At 41.7% G+C, this 18645-nt stretch overlaps 1 protein-coding gene across 2 annotated transcripts in view; it reads left to right on the top strand.

Moving 5' to 3' along the window:
* LOC138953907 (uncharacterized) overlaps window positions 1-18645 on the top strand; it is an 85202-nt gene that overhangs the window by 24044 nt on the left and 42513 nt on the right. The window contains exon 1 of one of the 2 annotated variants that reach the window (XM_070325887.1): window positions 2370-2473. The exons of the other annotated variant lie outside the window; for it this stretch is intronic. Coding sequence (XP_070181988.1) covers window positions 2375-2473 — 99 coding nt within the window. The 5' untranslated portion in view covers window positions 2370-2374. Of the gene's footprint in view, window positions 1-2369; window positions 2474-18645 lie in introns of those variants that run through there. 2 annotated transcript variants of the gene reach the window in all.

Below are 18645 nucleotides of genomic sequence, written 5' to 3'. Positions count from 1 at the left end.
GTAACTGAGAGAGAGAGAGAGAGAGAGAGAGAGAGAGAGAGACAAGACCAGACCAGACCAGACCAGACCAGACCAGACCAGACCGACAGACAACATTTCTTGCACACAAAATTTCCGTTGTACACACATAGATTCTTTAACAGTCAACGACTTGCTCCGTCTCAGTCAGTCACACTCACAACCAACAGATCCCTCGAAAAGGCAGACAACTCGGTCAGAGCCTTAGTAATCCTGATGATATGTAAACACACGCGGCGGGAACGAATAAGAATGTCACACGATAACAACAGCAGACTGTTTGTTTGCAAAACACCACAGTGCCCTTTCTGTTGCGGAACACCGTATACGAGGGCCTTTGTATAGTGTAGTAAATGATAGCTGAGTGACTTCTCTGCATGCTCGTGAATCGGAGATGATGACGGAGATGACGGAGATGACGGATGGTGATAATGATGATGATGATGATGAAAGCAAAATACCGTAAAATTACCTTTTCCCCAGAGCATGACCGTGTTGCTGTTGAAGTGTGTGTGTGTGTGTGTGTGTGTGTGTGTGTGTGTGTGTCACTGTGTGTGTGTGTGTGTCACCGTGTGTGTGTGTGTGTGTGTGTCACTGTGTGCGTGTGTGTGTGTCACTGTGTGTGTGTGTGTCACTGTGTGTGTGTGTGTGTGTGTGTGTGTGTGTGTGTTGTGTGTGTGTGTACATGAAAGGTGAAAAGAAAAAAGTGTGTTTGCTGGAACGCCTATGCGCAGACTCGGATTCATGATTTGGGTGGTGGTCAGTAGACTCAGTTTTGTGGGTGCTTTCCCTTCGTTGAGTTTTTGGTTTATTTGTTTGTTGTTTATAGGCCTATATATATAGTTGTAGGGTCTTCACGTTCTTTTTCTTCTTCTTTCTTTTCTTGATTTAGTCAGTTTTCCCCAGTAAAGACCGTGCTGAGAATAGCCTTCTACGAGAGGATCAGCAGAAGAATAAGTGTTAACCATAAACACAGAATACATTTAGGCCTAGTGTTGTTGCTCAGGTATTTACTGCCGTGCATAACGTGATGGTTGAAGCGTTTGGTTGTAAAAGCAAAGGGTTTAATGGGCTAATAGTGCAGCATGTTGAGCTAAGTGTGATGTTTTATGGTGGACGATGCATTTGAATGGTTCGGCACGGTATCAGTAGAAAAGGTGTGTAAGCATATTCGGAATTGATGTCATATTGCCATTACTATACCTATAAAAGCCCGGAAATTTGATAAGTTAAGATAATGTTCACTCTGTATATACACAAAGCAGTCTGACCATTGTATTGTGGTAAGTCAGTGTCCAGTTGTAAAGGTGCTGATAACATATCATGATATCATGCATGATGCCGCCCGAGTGTATAAATCCGTGATGACATATCAGCTTACCCTGGCAATAACAGTAAAAGAGGTGTCCGCTTTGAACACAATGCAGAGACTGATGAATGTAAGAGATACAGGCCAATACATGATTTGATAACGTGATTCAGCATCAGTTACACAATAAAGACTGCTAAATGAGCTGGTTTTGCCCCAGGCTTTGTCCGTAAAGTGAGGTAACACTGCTAAAATGTAACAAATGCGGTCTTAGCTGTCTTATAGGAATTTTTGTGTGATAAAAGCTTTGGCTGTGGACAGAAACGAGTCCGTTTTAGGCGGCAAATTTAGTGTGAACGCTGCCAAAAGTGAAACTGAAAAAGAGAAAAAGCCTAACGGTTTTGAGACTGTTTCTGCAACTGTTTCGACATGTGCAAGTTATCCAGAGAGGGTGAATACAGCGAATAAAACTTTTTTGAGCGCTCTAGCGCCGTTGGTTTGTCAGAACAGGAGGTGGTCCATCAGTATTAGGAGCCGGTCCGGCATCAATATTAGGAGCCCTTCCCCTACTTCAGTCAACTGATTATCTCAGAGATCGGAAAACCGTATAAAGTTAAGCCGGTCAGTTATCGTCAAGTTACCACCGCGACCGATGATAAACGAGCCTCAGTCGCGCCCGCCGGTCACGGTCAGTCCCCGGATCACTCAGCGGCGGTATGACTGACTGATGACTGATTGACTCTCAGTGACGCTGAGTCGGCCGACTGTTGTCCGCGGCCGACGGTATCATAGTGAACGACCTAATTTTTCTTTTATGGGCCCAATCTTGGTGGAAAACAAAACAGAATCATACAATTTAATGTGTCTTGTCGTCACTGGCATAATTAGTTTTTATAAAAGCGAACTAAATCAATGGTGAGAAACTGCCGTAGACGTGTGCGTTCCGCGTGATCCCCCGCGTACCGCTGAACGCGTCGTCTGCTACAGCTCGAGCCATTCTCGCGGTCAGTTCAGCGCCCTCTGGTAGAGCGCGAGCGAAACAAGCTCATGGCAAAAAAGATGGCGTCGAGAGAAGCGAGTGCGACCCGAAAAGCCGCTCCAGAAAACTGTCCTTCTGCGAAATCTGACAGCGATCAAGACTCAAAGGTATGTTGTACGGGCAGTTAAACGTTCTGTGTAATGGTCAGTTCCCTGCAGAGTGTACGATCTGTATTGTATGCGGCGTGTGCATGGTTTTTGCCAAGGGGGTATGTGGCTGAGATGTGAGGGAATTTCACCCTCCGCTGCGAGCGATCGATCTGTGGTCGCCTATCTCCGATCCTCCCACTCACTACACTCTCTCCGAACTGACTGAATGAGGAGAGCTCATTTTACCTCGTGACCGCTCTCTCCCCTTTCATGTCCGCTGTCCATTTTTTTAAGGGTAAGTCCCATGTTTTTTTCTGTTGATTTGATCTCACGGATGTGCGGAAAATGCGAGTTTGGGAAGTTTTGGGAAAGTTTTCGCACAGGCAGGTTCACCACCACTGGGTGGCGGCGAGCTGCATGGCTCACTAGCAGGTTGCGGTGTAAAGGGAGACTCGCCACAGTCAACGACGACAGCTCTCCCCCTAGTGCATCCAGTCTGCGTATTATGACTGACAAATAAACTTCCAAATTACGTTGATCTTCGAACTGATAATGCCCAAACGGGCAGCGCGCGTCTGTGAACAGACTGATTCAGCCAACAACTGACCGACTCGCCCGCCGTTTGTCGGTTCAAGTACGCGCTGTCACCACTGAAAAAATGAACTGACTTCAGTTCAGCCTGCGTTCAGTAACTGTTGCTACTTCTAGTCAAAAATCATCTCAGTAGTTCAGTTTCCACGACATCACTGATCACAGGACAAATCATAGTTTCACTCGGAATGTGGTTTTTCTGTTCAGTCAGCAGATTAATCATTTTAAGAAGCAGGGACTAAATCTGGCCACTGCTGATCAGCCAATACTAGTTAGTCGGGAGGTCCTGTTAAAGTTATACTGAATCTCAATTTCTGGCGACTGCGTGATTTTTGTTTGTTTGACTTAACTGAGATGGAATAGGCCTACTTGTGAATAGTAACTAAATTTGTGCCTACTAACACTTGTAACAGAAAGTTTTCTTTGAATTTCAAGTCGCTATTTTGATTATCAAAAGACCGGGACTAGAGTTGTCCCGGCACTGGATTCATTCAGTTGTGGGTCTATTTCTCTTTAAGTTAACTACCAGAGTGTTCAGATGGAAATCAGAAGGCTATTTGCCTACGAGAAAAATCACTGAGTCGCATACATTTTTTTAAACTCTGTATAGCCGCTGCAGAAGTTCAACGTATAGATAATGAAATCAAGGGCATCTTTCCATGCCATCAAACTCTGGTCTATAGTGACAAAATAAGTGACCGTCAGTCACTTATAATAAATAATAAAGATATGGGTATTATAGGGCGCAAATCCTAAAATAGTTTTAAGCGCCTTACAATCTTAAATATAATAATCTTAATAACAGCAACAATACACATTTAAAAACAAATAAACTTTAAATAAATGCAACACAATCACGTACACAATACACAATTCAAATGACTATCGTTATCAACAACAATCACTTCATGAAATCCTTCTTCTGTAGGAATTGTTTTCTTGTTTGAAAAATAGATGGTCTCCTCGATCACTTTCAGATCATGGAACATTCAGACTATGTAGACAATCTTTGCCTGCTGAAAAAAAGTGACTGTTGTATATATATATATGCTGAATTGAGTTCTGACCAGTGCAACAATGAAGGATATTTTGCTGAACTGAAACCTTGTCAGACTCTTTTGTCTTCCAAGTAAATATTAGTTGATGTCACGGTTATTTTATTTACTATTCATTATACATGAACATTATTTTCCTACAACATCTCCGTTATCTAAATGAAAGACGCAAAACGTGTTGATAACTAAAATGTATGATCCTGTGGCTAGCCAAAGTTGATGTCGAGTCGAACAGTACTGGATATGTCAACAAACACTTGACCCAGCTGTGTATCCACCATTGCACACGGTCTGCTTGTATGGCTGTAAGCTCGTGCTACAGTTTTATTTTAACTTTACCATCACTCGCAGCTGCATCCTGCCTCTCCCTTTTGTTTTACTTTCAGACACACGCTGTGTGCTTTTGCTTTGTGTCCAATACATCGGTTATTTTAAACTTTGTGTGCGTGGTGTCAAAACTAGACAATATACATAGCAGACAGGTGACGTGAAAGATTTTTTGAAAGGTCCACAGACGTGTCTAGCCTACACTTTGTTCTGTACTAAATTTTATATAAAACCAGATGCAAGTATGTATGTGAGTGAGAGAGAGTGAGAGAGAGAGAGAGAGAGAGAGAGAGAGAGAGAGAGAGAGAGAGAGAGAGAGAGAGAGAGAGAGAGAGAGAGGAGAGGGAGGGAGGGAGGGAGGGAGGGAGGGAGGGAGGGAGGGAGGGAGGGAGAGAGAGAGAGAGAGAGAGAGAGAGAGAGTCAAAGAACCACAAAAAAATAAATAAACGCGTGCGCTCGCGCTGATAACCGAAATCAAAGTTTCTGGATTTTCCTTCCGTTGTGCAGACAAAGGAATCCCGTGTGGACCGATATTCTCTCTTTGTCTAAAACATAACATATATTATTTGATCGCACTCCCGACGGACTCTTTCTTTTTGTTAGAGTTTGTATTATTTTCTAGGTGTGCATACTGAATACTAAGGTGTCATCTTCCCATTGTTGAAAAAAGGTAGTACATTGAAGAGAAATGACTGGGAGTATTTTGAAAATGTTCTGGGTTTTGTTTTTGTGTTCTTTACCCTGCGTCAGACGGTATTTTTGTGTGTGCACATGCTGTCTTGTTTGATAATCAACAGATTGGCTGTGTGAAGTGGGAATATTTTGCGGATATTGACACAATTGTCAGCTTCGAAATTGATCGCACACAAAATTCTCACTCTCAAAGCACAGAAAGCAGTCACGCTTTTGATTTTTTGTATGTGACCAAGGGAAAGGATCTTCGTATCACACGTCAAAGCCTTGTTATGGGGGCCAGGAGGCCCCCATTCTATACAGATAGTTTCGAGGTTGACCATGGGCAGCGCCATCTTGTTGTGAAATACGTCATCAGTTTGTGTACACAGGAAGTTGTGACATCCGTCACCCTATGGGAGGGGTGAAGGCAGCATTGTTCATCAGTAGAAAGTTGTGAAATCCGTCACCCTATGGGAAGGGTGAAGGCAAAATTGGTCTTCACTGAGTTTGTGTAACGCAGGAAGTTGCGACTTACGTCACCCTATGGGAGGGGTGACGGCAAAATTGTTCAACAAAAAACTGTGCAGGGTCAACCGCAACAAACTCAATCCATTCATACTTTGCTGTATTTGAGTGACTTATATACCGACCTTTTTATTTCTTATTTTCAGCACTGGTGTAGAAAAAATCATGAACTAAAATGTTATTTATTTTCTAATGTAACATTTGTTTTACAAATGTGACCATGGTCTTTCAAACATACAGTGACATTAAACATTGTTATGTAAAAAAAAATAAAAAATAAAAAGAGCTTTTGTGCACAAATCAGAAAATACATTGTACATTTTACCTACAGGCCAAACCGTGAGTGTCTGTGGCAAAGCCCGACCCAGGAAATTGCACTGATTTTATTTTTAGATCAGTGGGAAATTGTCAAGAACAGGCGCTTGCATTTGGATGTGTCCAATGATAGTAGGTTTGGTTGTGATCAATCAGAATAATGTAGGAATACAAATGTATGACAGTTTGGTATGATGACATGTAATTCACATATGCTGAACTGTAATATTATACATGATATAATATTATTATGGCTGTTGCCATGACCATGAACCCCAAGAAAGGTTTAATGTTATGTAAATCAAAATACCAAAATCAAGCACCTATTAATCTGGTCAACGGCGCGGTAAGATTGAGGCCTTCGTAAACGTTCAACGTTGGCCAATAATGATTTTAACAATGTTGTGTCGTTTTGTATTATGTTTTATTTTGTTGATCAGTTGATAAATATGTCTTCCCAACATATCAGAAATAAAGTCTTAGACAACTACAATAATTATTGTTGCCGTCAAAACCATGCAAGGCCTCAACCCGGTTCTCACGAGATCAGTTACATTTCTCTCTCTCTCTCTCTCTCTCTCTCTCTCTCTCTCTCTCTCTCTCTCTCTCTCTCTCTCTCTCTCTCTCTCTCTCTCTCTCTCTCTCTCTCTCTCTCTCTCTGTCTGTATGTATACATGTCTTTGTCTGTGTCTCCCTCTGAGTCTCTCCGCTTCTGTCTTTCTATGTCTGTCTCTGTCTATCTGTGTGTGTGTGTGTCTCTCTCTCTCTTTCGCTCTCGCTCTCGCTTTCTCTCTCTCTCATCTGACTCTTGGCACACAGCTCAAAGCAGAGGTTAACTTGAGTGCACGTGTACCTAGCAGGAGGGGGTGGGGGGTGATTTCTTGAATTAGCTGTGGGCGGTGAACATATGTCGTTGTTTGCCGTTGTCAAGAGAACAGTTACTTTTGTTTTGTTTCGTTTTTTCCTCCAAATTTTCACAACAGGCTTATCTGTTTCATCTCTCATACATGGTGTCAATTGGAGAGAATAAAAACCCGGAACAAAACAGAAGTAACTTATCTCGTGAGAACGGTAGTGCACTAGGTTTGGGAAAAAAACACGACAGTACCTTATCTCTTTCAACCCGTATGGGGCCCTTTTAACATGTGACAGACTGACAAATGCACCGAACCCATTTGGTTCTTCGAGAGAATTTTTCCGTGAAAACCTTTTCAGTGCCTTACGGTCAGCTCACGGTCAGTGTCATAAGAGCCGGCCATACCGGAAGGGATATAAGACCGTTTTCAGCGGATTTTCACACTGCTAAAACCTGACTTTCTTGCAGTTGCTTTGTCTGCAATGCCTTAGAACTCTACAAATAGTTACGTTTTTCGCGTTTGTGTTGTAATTTGCAAGCAAACATCGTACATTGTAAAGTTAATCGACTTTGCTACAATTTGTAAAAACTAGGGCATTACCTGATAAAAAAAAAATAAAAAAAAATTATATAAATCCCATGCTGTTTTCAAATACAGCGTTTTGCTATTCACTTCAATATCAATCAATCAATATGAAGCTTATATCGCGCGTATTCCGTGGGTACAGTTCTAAGCGCAGGGATTTATTTTTTTATTTTTTTATTTTAATTTTATGCAATTTATATCGCACACGTATTCAAGGCGCAGGGATTTATTTCTGCCGTGTGAGATGGAATTTTTTTACACAATACATCACGCATTCACATCGGCCAGCAGATCGCAGCCATTTCGGCGCATATCCTACTTTTCAATAACAATCAAGAAATAACGAAGTCTTTTAACCACAATTTCCCAGATATTTACACTTTTCATTTTGTTTCAATTCACACCACAAAACATACACTTCGCCTTTTGCTGTTCAGTCTCAAGTCTAAATAATAATAGTATAAATCATAACTAATTTTCTTCACACCATCATAGACATAATGTTGCCTCACATGTTCTTTGTACGATCGTTGGTTTTCACAATAAATATTACATTACTGTACTTGTCTTCTTTTTCTTTAAAAATGTCTTTCCAAAAACTGACAAAACTCAAAGACCACACAAGCTATTGCAACCAACTCCTATCTCTCGTCTCTCTTCCTGGGTACAATGGTACCTAAGACTTACATTCAAATGGTTACATTTCCATGCTACCCACATTGTCAAAATATCAATAATTATTCAAAACAAATGTTAAAGGCACAGTGCAGCTCACAGCCTTCGTTTTGCATTTTTGTTGCAGCTGAGTGCATTTACAGTTCAAAAATCCTCCTATGGTAGTAAAACACACCCAAAACTACCCAACGACATCTGTGACTGAAGCTCGACAGTTTCTTGTTCACGCGAGTGCATACATTAACCTAGTTATTACGTGGTGTTTGGTCGGAGTTCGATTCAACTGAGTGATTCCGGCCTCCATTTTGTTTTACACAAACTCATGATGACGTCTGACATAGTTTGCTAGTGACGTGTCTTTTTGTGCATGATGTGGTGATCTACCTAATCTACATTTAGATCCAAAAATAGGTCAAGACCAGCCGGGTCCGAGTATGAAATTAATTCGTAAAAAAATCGCAGTTCTTGGCTCTTTGGGTGCAAGTCAATGAAACTTGGTAGTTCTTCTAACGGGTAGCTGCCTGAGGTATGACTAAAAGCCCCAGGGGCTCCGTGCATCTGGATTTGACAATTTCAGTACCTACTACCTAACTTCATTTCAGACCCACACCCATTATTATACACACATTTCACATTTAAACCATTAGTCGGCCCCCTGTCGATGTATGTAAGAAATTTTAAGTCCTTTGTACTGGAAACTTGCATTCTCCCAGTAAGGTAATACATTGTACTACGTTGCAAGCCCCAGGAGCAAATTTTTGATTAGTGCTTTTGTGAACAAGAAACAATTGACAAGTGGCTCTATCCCATCTCCCCCCTTTCCCTGTCGCGATATAACCTTCGTGGTTGAAAACGACGTTAAACACCAAATAAAGAAAGAACAACATTACACCCATTTCAGCTTGTTGAAAACAGGTTTCTAATTGATTTTGATGGAGCACTTCATCCTCGACTTCTTGCCCCCTTCCCCACTCCCATTCCCCGCGCATGTGTCGTGCTTGGCATCGGTGTGTTCATACGTTCTTGTTTCTCTTTCTCCGAGTTCTCCTCCTCCTCCTCCTCCTCCTCCTCCTCCTCCTCCTCCTCCTCCTCCTCCTCCTCCTCATCATCATCATCTTCATCATCATCATCAACATAACATCCTCATTTTTTTCAATTGAGTCTCATTCTTCTTCTTTTGTTCTTCTGCTTTATGACTCTGTCTACGTCTCTGTTGGTCTCCCGCACATGACGCCAGTTTGTTAAAAGGAGGGGGGGGGGGGGGTCTTACCAATAAAGAGTAAGAGACTTGTACCCCCATTCCCCACACAAGCCAACTGGTGTTAATGTGCCTGTGAGACCGACAGAGCCGAAGACAGAGACACGAAATAGTGTGTGCGTGTGTGTTTGTTTGTGTGTTTGTTTGTGTGTGTGTGTGTGTGTGTGTGTGTGTGTGTGTGTGTCTCTCTCTCTGCCTTATAAGTTAGTTGATCTTGTGTGTGCGTGTGCGTGTATATATGTGTGTGTGTGTGTTCTGATAATGTATGGTTGTATTGCCCGTATTGTGATATCTGTATATCACACGTCTGTAAAGAATGATCTTTTTCTTATATTACTATTATTGCGTGTGTCTGCGTTTCATCATAAAAAGTTTGTTCCTATGTATTCCCATTTCGATTATAACCATTTTGCTTTGATCAGGACAATGCTATCTTTCCTGTAATAAAGTTCAATGTTTCTCTCTCTCTCTCTCTCTCTCTCTCTCTCTCTCTCTCTCTCTCTCTCTCTCTCTCTCTCTCTCTCTCTCTCTCTCTCTCTCTCTCTCTGTTTCTCTCGTCACAACCCATAGACATCTGCGTGTGCATTTATACGACGTGGGTGCGTGTTCCCTCTCTCCTGCTCTTACAATCTCCAAGTAGCCGCGCCGTCAGATATAATTATGTGTGTAGTCTGTGTGAATGTGCGGGATATGTTCTGTGTTTTTTCTTCTCCTTCTTCATCCTTTTTCTCTCTCACACGCGTACGCACTACCAACACATGTGATGTGTACCTGTGTACTCCTTTCAGTATTTGTCTGTGATTAATCTCCCCCCCCTCTCTTTCGCACGTTCTCTCTCCTCTCTCCCCCCCCCTCTCTCTCTCTCTCTTTCTCTCTCTCCTCATATTTACTCGCATTTACTCTCTCTTGCTGCGTCGTACATTATGTGCTTGCGCTCAAAGCGTCTGTGCGTATATTGTGCGTACATTGTCTTTCTGTCAATTTCTTTCTTTGTCTGTCTGTCTCTCTTACATACGTGCGTGTAAATATATATATATATATATATATATATAAACCAAAACGAAAGTAGATCTAAGCTTGAATGTAAATTTTATCTTTGAAATATTTGCTTTGTGATTCGTAACTGAAATAACCATGGTATTGTGTTGCTTAGTAATTGATGCATGAATTGGCGTCTCGCAGAATTACACTCCCCGGAGGAAGGCCTGGCAACAGGTCGAAAATTTGGGCTGCCACTTGACATTCTTTGTTTGTTTCAATTCACACCACAAAACATACACTTCGCCTTTTGCTGTTCAGTCTCAAGTCTAAATAATAATAGTATAAATCATAACTAATTTTCTTCACACCATCATAGACATAATGTTGCCTCACGTGTTCTTTGTACGATCGTTGGTTTTCACAATAAATATTACATTACTGTACTTGTCTTCTTTTTCTTTAAAAATGTCTTTCCAAAAACTGACAAAACTCAAAGACCACACAAGCTATTGCAACCTACTCCTATCTCTCGTCTCTCTTCCTGGGTACAATGGTACCTAAGACTTACATTCAAATGCTTACATTTCCAGACTGAGAGAGAGAGGAGAGAGGGAGAGAGAGAGAGAGAGAGAGAGAGTGTGTGTGTGTGTGTGTTTTCTTCATTATTTCCTTCCATTTCTCAGTTCAGTCTCTTCGCCCCCCCCCCCCCCCCCCAACACACACACTTATTTCTCCACTCCCTTTTTCTCGGTTTCTCTTGTTGTCATATATATATATACCTTTTCCGCTCAGAATGTGTTGGTATGTGTGTGCGTAAATTCCCTCTTGTTACTTCTTTGGAGAGATTACCACTGGGCGAGAATTGGGTCATGTGGCAATCGCAGAGAGTAGTGATACACGGGAACTGGGTTTACGGTGGAATGTGACCCCCCTTCAATATGACACACTTAAATACTCGCGGCCCCAACCGTGTCATTTACCTGTCATAGTAATGCGCTTGGTTACACAGTCGCGCATTTATTTATCTCCATTGAGGCTCACGCATTTCCATACTTCACTGTCAGTAGTACTGAACACAAAAGGTGTGGGTTGCGCTGAAATTGATTTGTGACAGACGGATAGCCTTATTACACCCCCGGTATAGGGGTGTGTATAGGTTTCGGTCGATGTGTTTGTTTGTTTGTGTGTTTGTTTGTTTGTATGTTTGTGTGTTTGTTTGTGTTCGCAAGTAGATCTCAAGAATGAACGGACCGATCGTCACCAAACTTGGTGAACAGGTTCTATACATTCCTGAGACGGTCCTTACAAAAATTGGGACCAGTCAAACACACGGTTAGGGAGTTATTGGTGGATTTTGGTTTTTGGGGGGGATCAACTACGGCATAACTCTTCCTTATCTTCTCCATGTTTTCAGCGTTTACCTCCCTTCCTTCGTATGGTGCACTATGTATGAGGGGGCATCTTCGGATATTCCCGGCGTTCTGTTACTATTTTTAGAAGGTCACCGCAGTGTCCAGAACGTAAATTGGACCCGTAAATTATCCTCACTGTAAAAGTGCAAAGGTCGAATCAATTTATAGCCACGCGAAAAATACACTGTCATCTATCTCTCTATATATACGGCTTCTCTGTGTTTGTGTGTGTGTGTGTGTGTGTGTGTGTGTGTGTCTCTCTCTCTATGTGGGCAACACCTGTGGATTGTTCAGTTCTGTTTGTGATGTGGTCTTGCGGCTTTTATGTATTTGTATGTACTGGCCTTCCTTTGAGAAGCCAGAACAGTTCAAAAGGGCTTAGAGATAAGCTCTAAATTGCTCAATACTGAGCAGTGAGAATGGTTATTTCTCTTTGACCAACGGGGGTGTTTTTCCTATCGGAGGAATTTCTTGTTTATATTTTATGTTTTTGTTTTTCTTTCTTTCCCTCAAGAGCCGGAAACCTATTTGTCTTCACATTTTTCAATTTCTGTTCTCTTTTTGCCCTGAAGAGAGGCCTAGATTAGCGAGTAAGAAATCCCGTGTAATTTCCAGAATGGCAATAGGTGTAGAACTAGATGTGACATTTTCAAACATTTACCATGGGTTGATTAGACATACTGTGTAAATCAAAATATAATGCGAGAAATTAAAGAGTTTTAGTGCTGCATGCAGAATGTTCAGTTGATACTGTAGGAAGATTTAAGTGATTCCTTAGGATCGGAAAGGTGCGTACATGCATGCTGACTTGCAAATGTACTGTTGTTCGCTGCATGCATATATGTTAAGATATCCAGTATGAAATCTTGAGATATTATTTTTGTTTTAAATTATATCCTTCCAAATCTTGTCTTATTCTTTTCTGAACCCCAGCTTCATGTGATATATTCTTTTTTTTTAATTGCGAGTGTGGTATACGTGTCTCTTGAATGAGACTTCGATTAAGATTACGAAAAGTAATACAATTGTGCGGATGTGATGATGGATGCGGGCTACTAATGCAAGATAAACGCACGTACGCTCGCCGGCACACACACACACACACACACACGCACGCACGCACATACACACACACATCCACACACGCACACACACTCGCATTCGCACTCACAGAGGCACACGTCACATAATTAACTTTTTTCCTTAAAATCTGTAGGAAATTCGGGCGCCTTTACCTTTGTGAATGAAGAAAATTATCAGCTTGTGGGAAGAAAACATACTTGTGATGCGTGAGATAAAATGATATCTGCGCTGCCTTTATCTTACAGCATTACGCAGTCGTTTACCGACATATACACAGCACGTGCCAGCGAATTCTCGCGGGACAGAGATAGGTGTAACCATTGACATTTTACGACGTACGTTGTGATGATGTTCACAGAACAGGTCTGTGTTATCGGCTTTTGTCTCTGAAAAAGAACCCGAACGAATTGCATGTGAATTACCCGCCTTAAAAGAAAAGCACCCACAAAAAGCGAAAAAATAAGGGTATGTGGAAATTGCTGCTATTTCGTGGGTACATCTGTGAGAGTTTAATAATATCTTTTGACTGTCTGTCTGTCTTTCTCTCTCTACCTTCCCGCAGTGCACTGCGGTTATGAAATTAAAGGCCCCTCCTGTTTTTGGAACCGCAGGAGCTTTCTAGTTTGCTGTTAGGTAGATTTTTGGTTCCTCTTTCCTGTCATGCTCTCTTTTTCTTCATGAATTCTTTTCTTTTTTCTGCCTTCTTGCTCATTCACCTGTATTTTTTCCAAAAAATCTCTTCTCTTGCCGCTTGTCTCGCGATTCATGTATAGTTTAATCTGTTAGTGTTCTGATGTAAGCCCAGCAGTAGATAGGTTAAGCCTATTTTAACATACTGGAAACTGGTAATCTTCCAGTAGGTATTAATTTAGTTTTACTAAAGCCTGCTGGGACACAAGTAATGGGTTAGTGCATTTGTAAACAGGAATCGCTTGACAAGTGGCCCCCTTCATCCCCCCCTTCCTCGTCCTGATATGGCTCTACGTAGTCGGCTGGACGTTAAGCAACAAATAAACAAACAAACAAACAAACTCTCTCTACCTTGTTGACACATAAACTGCGGACTTCCTGGCAGCCACTGGTCTGAGGATTTAGCACGGCCATCAACATCGAATGCAGAAGAAGAAGAAGTTGACACATCTTTTTGTTTTTACAACTCATCACTCAATCTCATTTTCTCGCTTTTCTTGGCGGCACACTTTGTTTTTAAAGGGAATTTTGCGCATGACGAAAAAAAAATGTGGCAAGAAAATGTTACCTGTTTGAGTTAATTAAACTCTCTCTACTTCTCTATCATTTATTTGTCATTGGATATTGTATGCAATCGGTATAGTGAAGGCGAGTGGTGAAACAAAGATGAATTGTTGACTCTTTGGCATACACAAGTTATAAACTGTTGTTTTATTCTCTGCGTGAAATCTATGGATTCTTAAATCATTTTTGTCAGCTTGACCTTATTGAGGTTTGTTTTTAGACAGACAGGTATCACTTTTGTCTAGTTACCTTAGGGAGGAGCGCACTGCCCACGCACAGACAAACAGGCAGACACACAGAAAGATAGACAGACAGACAGACAGACAGATAGACAGACAGATAGACACTCACACACACGAAAACGACAACACAACCCAATGAAAACAGAAGCAAAAACAAACACCAACTTCCACCGACCGACTTTCTCTCTATAGTTTTGACGTAAGAATATTTTAGCCGTCATGCTTTAATGATTCCATTTCCCTGGGTGTCAGGTATGTGACAGAAACTGTCAAGGGTGACGGTAATGGTTTTCTGGCGATGAATGGATTTTATTTTGAGAGTTAGCTTTTATTCAGTCCATTACAATCTTTCTTTAGAGAGTCATTTTGCAGCCAATGTGTACCTAAAGTTAAACGCACAGTCCTTTTCGTGTAAACAGTTAGTCTCGCCAAGTTTGATCTGTCCTGGCATGAACTAAAATCATCACTCCACATACCAAAGATCATTTAACTTGCTGTTTGTGTACAGTGGGAATTTTGGGATGCATTAATTTCTTTGTTGACACAAGTGTCCATATGCGAAAAACCAACTCACCCTTCCCCATCACCCTCACAAAGATCACTGGACCAGTGATTGTTTCGTAGAATTTATACTTCAACGTTCCAATCTTCTTCTTCTTTTTCTTCTTCGTTCGTGGGCTGAAACTCCCACGTACACTCGTGTTTTTTGCACGAGTGGAATTTTACGTGTATGACCGGTTTTTTTACCCCGCCATTTAGGCAGCCATACGCCGTTTTCGGAGGAAGCATGCTGGGTATTTTCGTGTTTCTATAACCCACCGAACTCTGACATGGATTACATGATCTTTTTCGTTGCGCACTTGGTCTTGTGCTTGCGTGTACACACGGGGGTGTTCGGACACCGAGGAGAGTCTGCACACAAAGTTGACTCTGAGAAATAAATCTCTCGCCGAACGTGGGGACGAACTCACGCTGACAGCGGCCAACTGGATACAAATCCAGCGCGCTACCGACTGAGCTACATCCCCGCCCCCAACCTTCCAATAATTCATAATACTTGATATTGGATCGTTGGCAGTCTATCTGTGTCGGATTTCTTTTTATAATTATAAAATTGCGTGTGGCGCACTGCAGAGCAGAAAGAGGGGATGAGATAAGATAAATCTTTGGTGACTGTTGTTGTTGTTTCTTGCTGCGCAGGAGATGACCGCTTACTCATAAAAATATGTTTTGTGAAGCAAGTAAACCTCAAACACAACAACGAGGGTCCGTTGTTTGTATACGCGTGGATACATGTATACACATTACGTGCGTTCGAAAAGAACTTCGTCAGATATGCGTAGACTGAGAATTCCCTTCGGCCAAGCCGCTGAGAAAACAGTATGGAAAATTCGGTAAAGTAGGTCTTCTGTTTGTTGTTGTTGTTGTTGTTGTTGTTGTTGTTGTTGTTGTTGTTGTTGTTGTTGTTGTTGTTGTTGTTGTTGTTGTTGTTGTTGTTGTTGTTGTTGCTGCTGTTTTTGTTGGTATCATTCGTCTCGCTGTTCGGACTGACAATATAGATGTGTGAACGACAAGCAGAAGAAAAAGTTTTCGTTGTTGATGTTGTTGATTTCTTGGTAAAATTCAAGCTTATCGTCGAAATGAACGCTTCCGGTCGACAGTAAAGTGTTAGGTTACGTCTCATGAGCATGAAATAAGATTTACGAATTAAGTGCATCGAATTTCTGAGTCAAAATGACAATTCTAACCTACATTGCAGAAATGGTTCTCTCCGTCTCATTTAACTTGCTTTCTTGAAATTTGGAAACATTTCTTTCCGTAATTGTGCTGTGAGGACGAATAATTATAGTATCTTCCTTTCTCCCCGAGAAGCCAATTCGGCGGATCGTGTCTCAGCGAGAATTCTTTATGGCTGAACGTCTTGGCGCTTGACTGTGAAACTGCTGCCGACATGGCACGCGTTAAGAGTTTTTATCATCGCAAATTGCCTGAGAAAAACGAGAAATCGATTGTCGTTGACAAAACTCGAAGAAACGCAAGAGTTGCTGGGATTTTTGAAAGGAAGGGACAGATTTTCTGCGAGGTTCTTAAAATGTGGTGGTATATATCTCGTCCAATAAACGTTCCTTCGTTTTATTTCTTTGTGACTTTTGCACTTATAGTGTCTGTAAAACAGATGTGAAGTTGTGTGTTTGACATGTAAAACTTCTGCAGGATATATCAGTCTGGGATCAGAAACTGTTTGTAACGGGGCTAACGCAGTGCATATTTATTTTAGAATTATTATAGAATTACATATTTGTAATGTAATTATCAAGCAACGCTTTTGAAATCCGACAGCATGTCCGCATCAAAAGTGATAATCATAAAGATGACTGCTTAATTACCGACATTTGTGATCACTTTTCATTTGATCTTTTCAATTTTTCAAAGTCGTACTGGCATATACAACTTACAAGTCTTAATTGTTATGAAATATTAGCAGCGCCATTTTCCTCCGAAAACGGCGTATGGCTGCCTAAATGGCGGGGTAAAAAACGGTCATACACGTAAAATTCCACTCGTGCAAAAAACACGAGTGTACGTGGGAGTTTCAGCCCACGAACGAAGAAGAAGATCAGCAGCGCCATCTGAAATAACAGAGATAATAGCATTGATCTGTGGTGCTTCTTTCATAAATATTAGATATCGAAGAAAAAAATCTCTTTAATGTCGACAATATTGAGTAAGAGCTTTGCGTCGGCAATACACACGATTTAGTATCATCAAAATCACAACGAAGACTCGGAAAAGTGACGATTGTTTCTGGAGCGATGCGCGCGTTCGTGTGTGTTTGAGAAAATGTGTGTGCGTGCGCGCGCGCCGGCGTGTGTGTGTGTGTGTGTGTGTGTGGATGTCTATCTGCATATGTATACGTGCGAGCGTGCGAGCGTGATTGGGTACGTACGCGTGCATGCGTTTGTGTGTGTATTTATTTGCATACTTGTGCGCGCGAAAGCCCCTGTATTGCAGTTTTGTTATAACCTTTCATCAGAGCACTCTTGACCGTTGTTGACAGTGAAGTGTAGCGAGCACCGAACAGGTCTGATGATATGACGGAGCCAAAGCCGCGTTTTTCTATCGACCGCTGATGGCGCCAGTGTGCAACATGAAGACATCGACAAAAGCAAGCCGTTTGCATTCGATGCGTCGTCACCTGTGGCTATCCAACCATCCTATTTTCAGTTAGAATTGTTGTTGGAAGGTGGTCCAAGTTGATGTTGAAGAAAAACAACATTTCATCCACGCACGTCCCGGTACGCACGTACACACATACAGACACACCTGTTACAAAACATTAAAACACAAAAACAAAAATGTCATTCATAATATATTCAATTTTTTGGGGTGGTTTTTGTTCATCATTCTAACACGTGCAGTAAACACTTTATCGGCCGCACCTGCTACGTATGCGCTCATACATAACCCCCGTTGATTACGTCTGACAGATCTTCAACACGTGGCGTGCTCATTCTCGCTTCTCTCTCTCTCTCTCTCTCTCTCTCTCTCTCTCTCTCTCTCTCTCTCTCTCTCTCTCTGCGCTTCTTATTGATTTCGACTGAACTTTATCAGATAGACGCCACGCATTGCTGATTTTTTCCGACTTCTCGCGATACCGATGATGCAAAGTTTTTTTTTTATGGTAGACACTTCTCTATTCATGTGAATTTTCATGCAATTAAATCCTGTGTGAGTGTGTGTGTGTGTGTGTGTGTGTGTGTGTGTGTGCATGCATGTGCATGTGTGTTTGTGTTTGTGTGTGGTGTGTGTCTTTATATGTCTGTCTGTCTGGCTGTCTGTCTCTCTCTTTCCCTCCCTGGCACTTGTTATGACAAAAAGGAAGCTTGAATGAAACTTGAGTTGACAATAACATTAAAACATTACGTAATTGTGCAAGGTGATCGCGGGCAATGGTGACATCCTAGGGTGCTGTTGCTTAATAATGAACATCAAGTATTGCACATAACGTTTGTATATTTTGATGTGACGGGGGTTGGCAGGAGTGGACAAACATCTTCTCTCTGATGAAGTAACAACCTGAATTCCATCCACGAGAATAATTATGTTAATATGAGAAATAACTACAGGTCTTGTGAAACATCCCAGTCTGTCTGTCTCTTCTTATTTTTCTTCAGTCCCCCCCCCCCCCCTCTTGCCCCCTCCCCCACCCTGTCCCGGCCCCCAGCCCCCTCTCGTGAGAAAATGTTTCAACAAGAAAAAAAAGCCAATCTGTTGATTCGGGTGATTCTGTCTCGGTGAAAATTCTTCGTGACAATAGCTTTTGCATTGCGCACCGAAACTGCTGCCGACAGGTC

The sequence above is a fragment of the Littorina saxatilis genome, linkage group LG17 (genome assembly GCF_037325665.1).
Source record: "Littorina saxatilis isolate snail1 linkage group LG17, US_GU_Lsax_2.0, whole genome shotgun sequence".
Taxonomy (NCBI): Eukaryota; Metazoa; Mollusca; class Gastropoda; order Littorinimorpha; family Littorinidae; genus Littorina; species Littorina saxatilis.
This window is presented reverse-complemented; position numbering and strand designations above follow the sequence as displayed.